This window comes from Notolabrus celidotus, chromosome 5 (assembly GCF_009762535.1).
Source record: "Notolabrus celidotus isolate fNotCel1 chromosome 5, fNotCel1.pri, whole genome shotgun sequence".
NCBI lineage: Eukaryota > Metazoa > Chordata > Actinopteri > Labriformes > Labridae > Notolabrus > Notolabrus celidotus.
Window position 1 is genome coordinate 22,634,007 of NC_048276.1, and position 13,653 is coordinate 22,647,659.

General features: G+C 38.2%; 1 protein-coding gene across 1 annotated transcript; it reads left to right on the top strand.

Annotated features, from left to right (window-relative positions):
- The first annotated feature begins 905 nt into the window (after positions 1–905).
- On the top strand, positions 906–12,812 carry igsf5a (immunoglobulin superfamily, member 5a). Its single transcript, XM_034683611.1, has 5 exons — positions 906–1,341; positions 3,754–3,845; positions 4,323–4,407; positions 7,575–7,889; positions 12,493–12,812. The coding sequence occupies exons 1-5, from the start codon at positions 1,314–1,316 to the stop codon at positions 12,810–12,812; spliced, it is 840 nt and encodes a 279-aa protein (XP_034539502.1). The 5' UTR covers positions 906–1,313.
- Positions 12,813–13,653: the final 841 nt, after the last annotated feature.

The following is a 13,653-nucleotide window of genomic DNA, read 5'->3' on the forward strand; positions in this document are numbered from 1 at the left end:
TTTTATATGTCTATCTTTAGATCATGTTAGTATCCGGATTTTTCCAAGCAGTCAAATGTATCAATGATTGAACATTTTCTGAAAAAAAAAAAACTAAGGAAAAGGAAATACTGCATCAGACACATGACCCTTTGCAGAAGTACAGGCATTATAAATTACAATGTAGAAGTTGTCATTCTGGTTGTTGATGATCTGGTTTGCCTTTATAGGTCATAGAGAGGCCTTCTTGTTAACTTCAATCTGTTTCATAACCACTCAAAAACTCCTCACAAGGGCTTTAAGCAGAACGTGATCCTACAGTGACATCTAGTGGCTAATATAGGGAACATCATCCAGAGATTAACAGCATTGTGGCAAGTTTTTTTTCAGCTCAGTTTTAAAGTGGGTCAGACCTGCAGTGATATTCCTGCAGCACATCCGCCTATGTTAAACCTAACCAGTCCAGATGACATCCTGAAGAGCTTGTTACAGCCATCCCACTGACTCTAATCAAAATGTATCACAGGTCCACAGGCTGCTCCACAGTAGTAGCTCCAGAGTGTGAATTCGGGTTCTCTTCTACACCTCCACCGTTATTAATCAACCTGCTTCAGGGAGAGACAATAACCTTCAGACAAGCATCTCCAGTGGACAGTAGTTATAGTAATGAGAAGATGTAAAGAGGGAAGCTGAATTTTGTTGTGATCATGTCATGAGTTCATCTTGTTTGGTTTGGGATTTTTCCTTGTGTTTTAATTGTCTTTGATTTCTTTGTTTTATTTAGCAGTGCCTACCCAGTGCTTTCTTGTTGTGCTTGTATTTCCTGTCTGTATTAGTTATGAGCTATCCTTCTCCAGTGTTGTTTCTTAGTGATTAATGTCCTGAGTCTTATTATTTGTTACCTTTTTGTGTTCTTGTGGTCCTTGTGTGCTTGGTATTTTATTTTGTGTATCTTTACTCCCTGAGAGATTTCCTGTAGTCTTGTTGTTTAATTGGTTTTCAGTGTTATATTTTGTTGAATATTCTTCCAGTTTGTGTAAAGTTTAATTTTACTTCCGGTGTTACCCCCTTTGTGATTGTCTACACCTGTGCCTGGTTGTTCTCACCTGTGTCTCCTTACTCGTTACCCGGTGTGTATATAGCCTCTGTGTCTCCTCCTAGCTTTTGTCAGATTATCATCCCACCTTCCTAGTCTTTGTGTCACTATTGCGTTTTCTACAGACAATGTATCTGTAGGTTCCCTTTGTTTTGCCTTTGCCATAAATTAAATCAATCCTTGCGTTTCTGCGGATTGGTCCTCTGCTTTGTTTCTACATACTGTGACCGATCATCTTATGGGGGACACACGGCTAGGAAAAACTAGTAATGTTTTTATTTCATTTATTAAAAGTCCTTTCCCCATACAATAATGATTTCAAGATTTAAAGCAAGGTGCAATACAGTCAAAACATACACATGAGTATGTAAAACAAAAAGGTTTCAGAAGTATTTAAGTCAAATAATTAGAAAAGGCAATTTAATTTTGACATTATTATTTACCATACTTCCCATTATCTAATGACAATTGATAGGACAGGGTTGCATACATTTAGTTTCTCTTGGAATAATCCACCTATTAGCCTTTTCTGAAATAGCACTTCAGTTGAGCTGAGCACACAGCTAACGTTAGCACATAGCTACCATTAGCTCACAGCTAACGTTAGCACACAGCTAACCTTAGTACACAGCTAACGTTGGCACACAGCTAACATTAGCACAAAGCTAACCTTAGCACACAGCTAACGTACTGCTGATTGAATAAATGTGTAGCTAACAGTTCTGCTAGCTAGCAAAAGGAATTCAAGCTTGCAAATTGTTGTGTTAGCAAAGAGCTGATTGAATGTTAATGTTAGCTGCTGTCAGTACAAACTAAAGTGGTAGGTAGCCTGATTCCCCTCAGGGTTTCTACTGTCTACAGACCAATTTTACGGCATTAATCGCAGCTTCCTGCCCAGACAATGTTTAACAATGTCTTATTGCTGTGTTTCAGGTTTTAAGTCCCTTAACCAAATGTAATCCGACAGTTATCTTTTTTAACATGTCCGATTGATCCCCATTTCATCTATAACAAACAATTGAAATAAAGAGGGAAATCACACCATATTAAAGAAAAAAAAACATCTTTGATACCAAATTAGCTACAGTCTGATAGGGTTAACACTCAACCACTTTTAAGCTAACTTTACATTAAGCTATGAATGCTAACGCAGTTAGAGTTTGGCAGTGTTATTAGATACAGTGTTGAATCTGATATTTTGAGTTCAAACAACATGTTTTCTAACCCATTGGTTGAATTTGTGAAAGCTAAATGTTAACATTAGCTAACATAGCCATTTCTAAGTAGCTTTGTGCTGGAAGCAGTTAAATGACAGTTAGTCAATAGAGCATAGAGCGAGCAATAGAACGAGCAATGGAGCAAGTAATAGGAGTAATAGAGCTTCCTAACTTGCCCATGACTTTAGAGGAACTTGGCTGCCATGTGAATGTGATCCGTTATCTTTTTAGTTGATCATCAATCATAATTGATCCGTTCAGTACATTTATATAGTGTGTAAACTTAAAACAGAACATGAGTAAGCACAGTGGTTCTCTGAGTGTGACTTCAGAGGAAAACGGCCGCTCTGAGTATGAATTCATGGTAAGTAGTTTTGAGGTCATCATACTCTTCTCTCTTTTCTCTCCTCAGGTCACTGTCAGAGCTCTCTGTGTTACGGTCGCAGAGCTGGCTACATGTATTCATTACACTGATTATGTCTTTTTGCACTGACACTTTACATAAGCCTGATTTGAGTCTGTTAGTGTTTAGGCTGGGAGCATACTGGAACCTGTGTCAAATCCTGATACTGTTCTGAGAAGATAAATGTTTTTTGATATCACATTTTGAAATGCTTTTAAAAGTGCACTATTAAAGAGTGTTGGTTTAGCAATGGATACTGTTTTGTGTGCTTTTTTTGGTCAACTACAGGATTAGTTAAAAGCTACTTTGATTAGACCAAAAAGTGTAGTAAAGTTTAACAAAGATCAGTGCCAAGAGCTCCATGAAGAAATAAGATATTGTGAGTATTATCAGCAAAACATAGTTTTTAGAGGTCCAGAAGAAATAGTCTGTATTATGAATAATATTATTGTCAGGCAGTGTATTCTCTCAATATGCTTCATATAATTATGCCAATTTGTCATAAGGGTATTATCATGAAATATAGTAACAGCAATAGATTGCATTTCTTTTTGAATAATTTTAAACTTTGTTCATTTTGGGGCCAAGAATGTGGAATCCTTCTGGACAGTTATGTTTGCAGAAAAAACTTTACACACCTCTACCAAACAGTCAGGAAAAGGACACATTGTTGGCACTATTCCCCCCTATTTTGAGTTAAATTATAGGTTTTAATTAGCTAGTGCAGACTTTTCCTTCTTTTTATTTTTATTTCTCATCAGCGCCCCCCTCTGAAGAGGACTGTATCGCTAGATAGGGTGATGACCAAATAAAATAAGAACTTAAATGGAACATTTAGAAATCTTTCTTTAAAAAAAGGAATTCAAATGTAAACACAGCTCACAACTTAAATATCACAGAATGAGTCATCTAGTAAGATATACCCTCACCTGTTTCCTCACCAGCAGGTGGAAACTGCCTCACCTGAGCGTCTGTTTGGGCTTTTATGGCTGAATGACTGTGAGATGATAAGAGCTGCTTTCATGACCAGACCTGAACCTTTGCTCTCTGTGAGGCAGTCACAGCTTCAGGTGGAGTCTGCTGCTCACCTGCCCTTTCAGGAAATGAAGCTTTGGTCAATTCGACGCAACGCAGCAGGAGCTCATACACAGTAAGTTTATTTCACTTCAGATGATGATGCTTCTTAATAAGATATAGTGAATAAGGAATATAATTCACCTTGTGAGGGAATTTATCAGAGTAAGATGTTTTGATATCAAGACTGGACAAGTTTTGAGAAGCCATAAAAGCCTGTTTAATGTGCTGGAGTTCAGCAGTGTGGAAGCCACAAAAGACAATATACTGCTAAAATCTTCAAATACAAGTGAATATCTTAAACACATTTAGCTTGTAATGAGTTATTTTTTCTTCCAGTCTTGTGTCATTTATAAGAGAGCCTGTATTTCTCTCGTCATCATTTTGTACTGGCATCCATTGCATTTTCTTCGGCTTTAATTAAATTCCCTCTAACAAAAATATTGTTGAGTAAATAATCTTATCCCTGAAGACCAAATTTAAAGAAGCTCTCTGTGAACATTTTGAAGTATTTTCTGCAGATTCTCACAGCACTCTATATTTTATTTTTGAGGAAAACAACACAAGGATGTCTGTCTACTGGAAATCATCTTGGCCAAAAATCCTGTGCATCTTTTCACTACTCTGTGCAACCGCAGGTAACCTCTCATTTTCTAATAACTGTGTGCAGTAATGATTAAAGACCTGCTTGGCACAGATCGGAAGAATAAACCTAAGAGTTAAATGTGTCTTGAATTCTCGCAGATGTGTTGTTTAAATATGGATGTATGACCTTTTTCTTATATAGTGAAAAAGTATATTCAATTTAGACTTAAATTATTCTAGTAAACTTTCAGTTAAGATTAAAATATCACAAACCTATGGGACATTTTTTTCTTACAGTACTTAAATAGACCCTGATGTGAATGAATCGTCTGACATAGCAAATTGTCACTTTTGCAGTATAATGTTTGAAGTGTTAGCTAATCTCTATTTAAAGATTGTACAGATTATACATCAACATGTATACTCTGTGCTGATAGGTCTGTATTTTAGTTTGAGTAGCTTTGAGGTTTTTGTTTGTAGTAGGTTTGATGTCTGCATAGCCTTGACTATCATGTATCAACATGTATTAATCTCTATGAACAGTTTACCAACAATCCCTTCAACAAGTAAATAAAAAATATTAACACCAATGACAAATGCTTATTTTTTACCTTCTTTAATTTTGCTAATAACTTTTTAATAATTGTTACTTTATAGGCTCTTGTTTGCTTTATATATTTCTTTTGCACTGTCTACTCTGTTACTGTGACACTTGAATTTCCCCGTTGTGGGACGAGTAAAGGACTGTCTTATCTTGTCTTATATTAAATCAGTTTGGTGCTATGTTGGCAATCAGCGTTTAGATAACTACAACTCCTGGACTACATCAAAAACGATCGATCTGACCTCGATTAAACATTTGAGTATTTCCTTTGTCTCTTGTGGTCAGACCTGACAAAGCTTGATCAGTTAGTTTAATTACAGGGAAAGGACAATACATCTGTTTAGTTTTTCCAGCTTGTACTGTTGAAGTAAACTGGAGTGAAGCCTCTTTGTGACTCATTGTTTACAGTGAAGCTAAGTTCCCCCCGAAACAGATGAACAGGTGCTATTTCGGGGGATGTAATGAACCCAGAAATGTTGGTTTTAATTTTGCATTCATATCAGGAGGGAACTTTGATTCGTTGATCTGGACTGTAAACAATGCAGTGCACAGAAGGAGGAAGTCTCTGCTGGAAGTCATTTATTGCTTCTGCTGTTTATGCCAAAACACCCATAGACTTTGCCGTTGTTTGCAAAGGCATACATCATCATCAGACCATAGCAGATAGGTTCTGGGATGGGATATAAGCTAAATTGAACAAGAAAGATGAGTCTGGATTGAACATTCAAGTTTTTTTACAATCGAATAATCGAATAATGTGAATTATTTGTGAAGTCAGACTGTGGTGTAAAGAAGTTCATCATCAGTACTTGTAGAGGGTTTTTCTCTGCAGGTAAACATTAGCCTTTGTGCTGCCATGAAGAAGGTGAAACAAACCAAACAGATGCTTCCCCTTATCAGTCGGTCTCGCCTTAATGCAAACAGCTCAGATTGTTTCAGACACAGAAAGGACAGTTTCTCATCATGGTGCTAACTTTTTTAAAGATGCAATAATAGCAAGAAACATTCAAGGAATAATTCAAGTGTTTCTACTGCCCTCTCTTAAAATGTCCACATGTGAAGGATTAGTCAGGATAGATGAGTGTTTGAGTTTCAGTCTTGTCAGAAACCAACAAAACAAAACAAAACAAACATCCTGTCACTATTTACGTTCCTTCAGCAAACACATCTCACAATGATTTAACAAAGAGTGTTATGTGTTTCATGCTTTTTGTTCTGAATGAAGTAAAAGTTCAAATAAAGTTTCCTGACTGATTTATTAGTTTAAATAGTTTTATGTCATAGTCACTGACTCCTTTATTTAAAATCCATCAACTTTTTTTTCTCACATTGTATGCCATTGATAAAGCACTCCTGTTGTTCCACTTTTGCAGTGATTGAACACCTGCAGTATGCTACCTATCAGAAATCTGTAGGAGCATACTGCAGGTGCTGTGGAATAGGTTTTTTTGATTGTAAAGGTACAGTGTGAAGAAATTTGAATAATTAGCTAATTCTAGCGGTCAGACAAGAAGCTCCTGTGATGCAGGATACGTATTATCCTCCATGTGTCAAGTTTTCATTGTCAAAAGTGTCTCTCAAAACAAATTACTTTGTCTTGCAACCAATGCATTTTGTGCAACACAAAAACGCATATGTTACTAGTTTGTGACGGCCTTCATGGAGAGGGATCCGCTCCTATGTAGATATAAAAGGCTCACCCCAAGTGAATTCTAAATTAATTAATTACATTCAGGTGATTGTACACTAATGTAAACAGGTCTGTTCCGCAAAATATTACCAAATACCACAGAATACCACAGAATACCACATTGTACCTGTAAAATGGTCAGTTTCTTAAGTTTGGAACAGTTACTATAGTAATCCATATATTTTGTGCAAAATTGGTGAACGCAAAGTTTATAAAAGGTCTATGAATGCTCCACTATCACAGGAAAAGATACAATGAAAATGTCCTCATCAACAAAGTCATGCATACAAAAGCATTGTTGCAGGACTGTGTTTGTTCAGTCCACAACAGGAGGCTTCAAACCCATCACAATCCACATGGAAAACATCATCTAACTCCATAAATATTGTTCATTATGGTAGACCAGGTTTGCTTTTGTAGAAATTAGTTCCTGTATTTTTTTAATTGGTAACATTTTAAAATTCTATTAATATCTCAATAAAATGTATACACAAACTTCACATAATTAAGTGTCAATGCCTCTTCTGACAATTCCCTCAATAACAGATTGAGAAGGAGGCACTGGTAATTAAAATGTAATGAAATAAAATGCAAACAATATATAATATAATCCAATATATAATACTCACCTGCAAAACTACATTTCCATTAGTTTAAACTTTCGCAGTTTGTCAGATGAAACAGAAATGGCCTGAGATATTCATCAATAACACAACACCAAGTTGACCAAAGTATTAATTTAAATCTCATTAATCTCTATTTTAAACCTCTGTAAAATACAATGACATGGTGTGGCCAAACAGAAACCCTGCTCACAATACAGAGTCCTGTGCCATAATAACAAGATCCAGAGAATATTTTCTTGATCTTTTCTCCTATGATACATCTTTCTCTCTGAATCCTGCCTGTCACGTTGTCTCTTTCAGATTCAGCAGATCAGTTCCAGCTGGAGCCTCTGAACTCCACCGTGCTGCGAGGCACTGATGTGAGATTCAACGCCTCCGTGCAGGGGAGCTGGCAAGTCATGACCTGGACTGTCAAAGATCTCCTGGTCCTCACTATCCGTGTCAGCGGTGAAATCACCTCCTCCTCACAGAGGTTCTCAGCAGAATTCTGCTCTGCTGGTGACCCCAGCTGTGTGGAGTTCACTCTCCGTAACGTCAGCCGTGGAGACGCTGGGTCGGTCACTTGCACCGTGCAGGGGGAGTATGGATCAAGGACGGCAAAGCTTAATGTGCAAGGTAAGGTCATCATCATTTAGTAGCTGCAATTATACGTTCAACACTCTGGTTGTGGTGTTTCTTTAGTGTTTAGAGACACTGTGTGTAGCTTTAATATCTGACCTTACTGTGGATGTAAAAATCCCTCAACAAAAAGTTCCCTTCAGGCTCTCAGTGCTGCTGAGCAATATGCAAAGTATGAATCTGTGGGCGCTTCACGGTTCATGCTCCTCATCCCTGAAACAATGCCCAAACTCTGCTACAAGCTGATCTAGTGCTCTGCATGTTTGGAAGCTCAGAGGCTACCTGTGTGAGGAACTTTGCTCTGTGATGAAAATAAACAAAACCACACACTGGCTTGTGTCACTGATGCACACCTTCACTCAATCCTGAGAGTTTCTACAGCTCAGAACCTCATATAATGAACTTACAGCTAAGAAAAGATGCAAAACATAAACAGGTTGACATAAAATATTGATTTAATGATGATTTTACTGCAAAAAAAACTAGTCCCTCTGATCCAGAGGTCAGTAACGCCTCCATGGCAGCAGACTCTTTAAATCTAAATCATATTTTTTGCACTAAAAGAAATACAGCTCCAAAGCTTCACAAGGCTTCCTCCCCTCACAATTTTTTTTTCCTCTTGCATAATGTAGCATGCTTTTTGTGGGTGTGAGGGAGCTGTAATGACCAGGACGGACTCTAGAGGGCAGCAGTGGATTACAGAAATGTTACAGATGATCTCTCTGTCTCTCTTGCTCTGTCTCTCTTTCTCTTCCTCCCTCTGTCTCACACACACCTGACATGAACATGTAATTGCTCACCTGTTATCTTCTGCTGTTAGCATGAAAGTTTAGGGCTTATCATCTCCCACTCACCTTTAAAGAGGAGCTGCGTTTAATGGAGGAACTCTGCTCATTTCAGTCGACTTAAAGTGATTTTCCTCCGCGCAGGCACCAGATGAAGCGAGAGACTCCACTTAATGAGGCTGTTTTTGTGTGTGGGTGTTTGTAATGACTTCTATCTCAGACTGTAACAACCTTTTACTCTAATTGTTGTTGCTTCTAAAGAGAGAAGTTGTTCTGTTGTCAGGATGGAGTTATGAAACCTCAACAGCCTGCATCACAGAACAGAAATTCAAACAGAACAGGAATGGTTATAATTTTTATTATTACAAAAGCTTACCACAGTCAGTAATCATTTTCTACATGTGTCATCTTGTTTGTAAAAATTAGGGATGTTCTGAAGCGACTAATTTCCAGGTAATTTCAACAGAAATTAGAATTACAATCAGCTGATTGGTCTAAAGGTACGAAAACACTCAGAGAAACAGAACAATATGAATGCAATTTATTCAACATGGCTAAACAAGGGATGGCAGAGTCTGCTGGTGAACCACGTCACATTGTTTTAACTGAGTGTGGCTAACAGTAGCAGAGCTAGCACCACCAGTACCAGTGACGGATTCTTCTTGTCAAGTTATCCTGAAACCATCATACAACTTTATCTACATTTTCTATCAAATGCTGACAAACTGTGCGGTGCTACAAGATGCTCTCTGTCATCTGTGTGCTTGCCTACATCCAGGTAGTGGAGCTTTATCGCATAGCCCAGCGAAAGTACCATTCCCTGTGGGAGCTGCAAATGTACTTACTCATCATTGATATTTACATGATAGTTCATGATCTCAATGCAATGTACTAAAGTTAATGTCAGAGACTTATATCCATTAAATTAAATAAGCTGATACTTTCAGTAAACTATTTATGGAATAACTATGATTTTGTGGCATTGCTTCATCTTTTAGTTAATCTCTCTTCTTATCCCACAAAGTTTATGTAGGCTCTGTCTAATCAGTCAAGCTGTTTCAATTGTTGGAAAATAATCATGAGTTTGGGCTCACTCATGTTTTATCCATCGTCATAGGTCGTAAGGTCATAAAAACTTGGTATTTCCACAAGTCAATTTCTTGTCTTGGCGCTCATAAAGTTGGACGCTTACTTACTGTTCAGACACGGTTCATACTTAATGGCAGCAGTGGCCACAAACTGCCTCTGTTTCTGCTTCATGTTCCTTTTTTGCTTTTGAAAATCCCCACAAGAAATAGACCTGTAAATAATCTCAAAAGGAGTGTAGTTTTAATCTTGGTTGTAAATTGTGCTCCTGCAAGGTACACAGTTTGCAAAAATCTCAAAGGTTCAACAGAAAGAGTGTCAGACTCAACCTGGTTGGGCTTTCAAAGTCTTCCCAGTCTTTGAATCTATGGTAGGCATAATTTGTAGCATCATGAATATGCATAATATGACTGTAGGGATGTTTACTGTTTTGCTTACACAGGCTTATAAATGTAGAAGAAGTGGGACATGTTATGACATCAGACGCTCAGAAATGGAGATGTGGGGCCTGAGAGAAAATCTCTGACATAAATTTTGGATTAAAGTTACTCTTAAAGAAAAAAAACATTAAATATTTTTTGTTAGCACCAGCAGGAAAAAGGAGGAGACGTTTAACACATCTTCATGTCTCTGTGAGGCAGTGTTTCCACTTCACCAGCCTCCAACCAAAGGCTCTACACATCAGTATGACATGAATCAAACAAAACACTTCACATTTGCCTCCTCGTCTCCGTGTACCAACAGCTCATGTTGTAACCTGAAGCTAATCTCGTTGTGCAACATCTGGCCTGCAGTCTCAGACTGTGAATTGATATTGATTATTAGAGTGTTGTACCTCACGCTGTAGATTAGGACCTCCATGATTACAGACATTCTCTGTGCATGAAGAAAACCTGCAGCCAAAGCAAATAAATCCACTTAATAGACCTGCCAGGTGAGCACATTGATTCCTTTCTGCAAGGATGCGAGTAAGAGACAGTGACGAGGTATGGTTAGGCTCGGTGTATAGGACATAAGCTGCATAAACACAAGCTGGACTCCAGCCCTAGGTTCTTAGCTGCATTCTCATCCCTGCATACATAAAATTCAAGGCTTGGTTGTTTGACATTTTTAATCTGGAACAGAAAAATCCAGAATTTCCAAATCCTACTTTTTTTTTCTATCCAGGATCAGACAGTCAGTACTTTTGTTCTATTTCTCTCAGGAAAAAACTGGATCAGATCATCCTTACTTACAAACAGACTTAAACACATATATCCTAGAGATTGTAATACATATCCATCCATCCATCCATCCATCCATCCATCCATCCATCCATCCATCCATCCATCCATCCATCCATCCATCCATCCATCATCCAACCATCCATCCATCCATCCATCCATCCATCTATCCATCCATCCATCCATCCATTCATCCATCCATCCATCCATCCATCCATCCATCCATCCATCCATCCATCCATCCATCCATCCATCATCCATCCGTCCATCCATCCATCCATCCATCCATCCAACCATCCGTTATCTATTTTTCATCCATCCATCCATCCATCCATCCATCCATCCATCCATCCATCCATCCATCCATTATCCATTTTCCATCCATCCATCCATCCATCCATCCATCCATCCATCCATCCATCCATCCATCCATCCATCATCGTTTTTTCCATCCATCATCCATTTTCCATCCATCCATTCATCCATCCATCCATCATCGTTTTTTCCATCCATCATCCATTTTCCATCCATCCATCCATCCATCCATCCATCCATCCATCCATCCATCCATCCATCCATCCATCCATCCATCCATCCATCCATCCATCCATTTCCATCCATCATCCATTTTCCATCCATCCATCCATCCATCATCCATTTTTCCATCCATCCATCCATCCATCCATCCATCCATCCATCCATCCATCCATCCATTCAACTCACTTACAGTCTAGGTACCACCCCATGCATAGTTTTTTGACGGCTTTCTTACAAGGTTCTCTGAGCCTTCTTGTTAACATCACACAGTCAACATTTGACCGTTTAATGATTGTGTGGAAAATGTGATTAAAATTGTATATTTTTATGGATTACACCCTGTTTAGAAGATTTAACTTCCACTCTTTTATTACTTTTCAGAAGAACCATATATTATAGAAAAGTTCTTGCACCTCTAAAATAAATAAATGTTCAAATCATATTAAAAAAATTATCTTTTCTGACACTTTGATCTCAAAGCTGGTTGAAAACTAGTTGAAAGAACTGTATGTCTTTGGCGTTCAGTCCTGATTTCACTTTGTTTACAACCAAATCTCAACATGAAATCCTTCTTCTTGCTCACTGGGAAGGATGTTTGAATAATAAAACATAGCAATTAAACATGACTGCTTATATAAGCATGAGTTATTTGGTCATAATATATACAGTGTATATTAGAAAAATAGACTGTATGTACAGACACATAGTTTTGTGTTGATACAGTTATAATGTTTATGTTCTGAGAGCAGGGCACACTCAGCAGTTATAAATAAATAATAAATCATGGGAATAAAGTGACTGGCAGAGCAGATGATTATGTCAATGGATTATAGCACACATATTGTTCCTGACACTCTGGGACTGAGTTTAGAGTCCATCAGAGTCTGGATGAAATAAAAAAAAACATGCACCTCTGTATAAATTTCCCCTGGCTCACACACTAAACTCTGTCCCTTCTTTATGTCTTAGAAAGCGGAACAGTCAGCATCACTGGAGGAAACCAAAAGGTGAAGCAGGACGAGCAGGTGGAGTTCAGGTGTGTAACAGCTGCTTGGTTTCCCACACCATCTGTAAGCTGGGCTCTAAATGGTCAGCCACTGGACACCAGCCTATACAACACCTCCCACATGGATGATGGAGATTACTCCAACTCCACCAGCATCCTGAAGTTTCAGGCAGTCAGAAACACATCCGTGGATTGTCGGGCGACGGTGGAATCGCTAACAAACCCACAAAGCAGCTCTGTCTTCTTGGTGGTCGGTAAGAAGATCTCACAAGCCTTCCTCTAATTTAAAGTCTTCAAACATCCTCTCTGTGCTCTTGTATGACACAACAATATTGTGGGTCTATTAGTTAATCAAAATTAAATGCACAAATTCTGCAAACAGCATTACGATCTGCTGCAGTATGACTCAGTAAAAAAACACAGTATTTCTTTTGGCATGGTTCCTTATATCCTGCATCCTGCAGAGTGCCGTGTACCTGATGTGCTTTCTTGACTCACATCAGGTTACCTTTTACTTTTTGGATAAATTACCAAAATCATAACCAAAAAATTATCTATTGTAATCTCAAGGTTTAATTTTGTGAAGCTCTATCACACTAATAGCATTATTAGCTGGCAGTGTCTACAACCTCACTGGTTGTTGGATTATCAAATTTTGATCTGATGATGGACAAACAGGTTGGGTATTACCAAAATTGATTCAGCTCATCCTGAAGGAGACATACATGTATTCACATAGAACAAAGATAAACCTTTTTTGATACCATAGACTGTATAAAATATGGACGTAGTATCCGTGACGTCACCCATCTGTTCCTGAGAGCTGTTTTGAAGCCAATGGATGGTGGCAGCCATATTGGAAATGCGGAACTCAACCAGGCAGAGTGTGACGTGAAGGGGCGGAGTTTGAGCCTCTTAGCCAACAGCTATGTGTTCCCGTACGGGAGTCAAGTCAGTCATGTCCTTATTTGGGTAAAAACTCTTAATCTTAATATCTTCTGAATTGCGCATTAGAAAAAAATTAACCCCCCTTACAGTGTGTGCTGATGGAGAGATTAGCTACTGTAGCCAAGCCGTTTTTTGAACCAGGCTGTAAACATGTTTATTAATGCTGCAAAGATCGT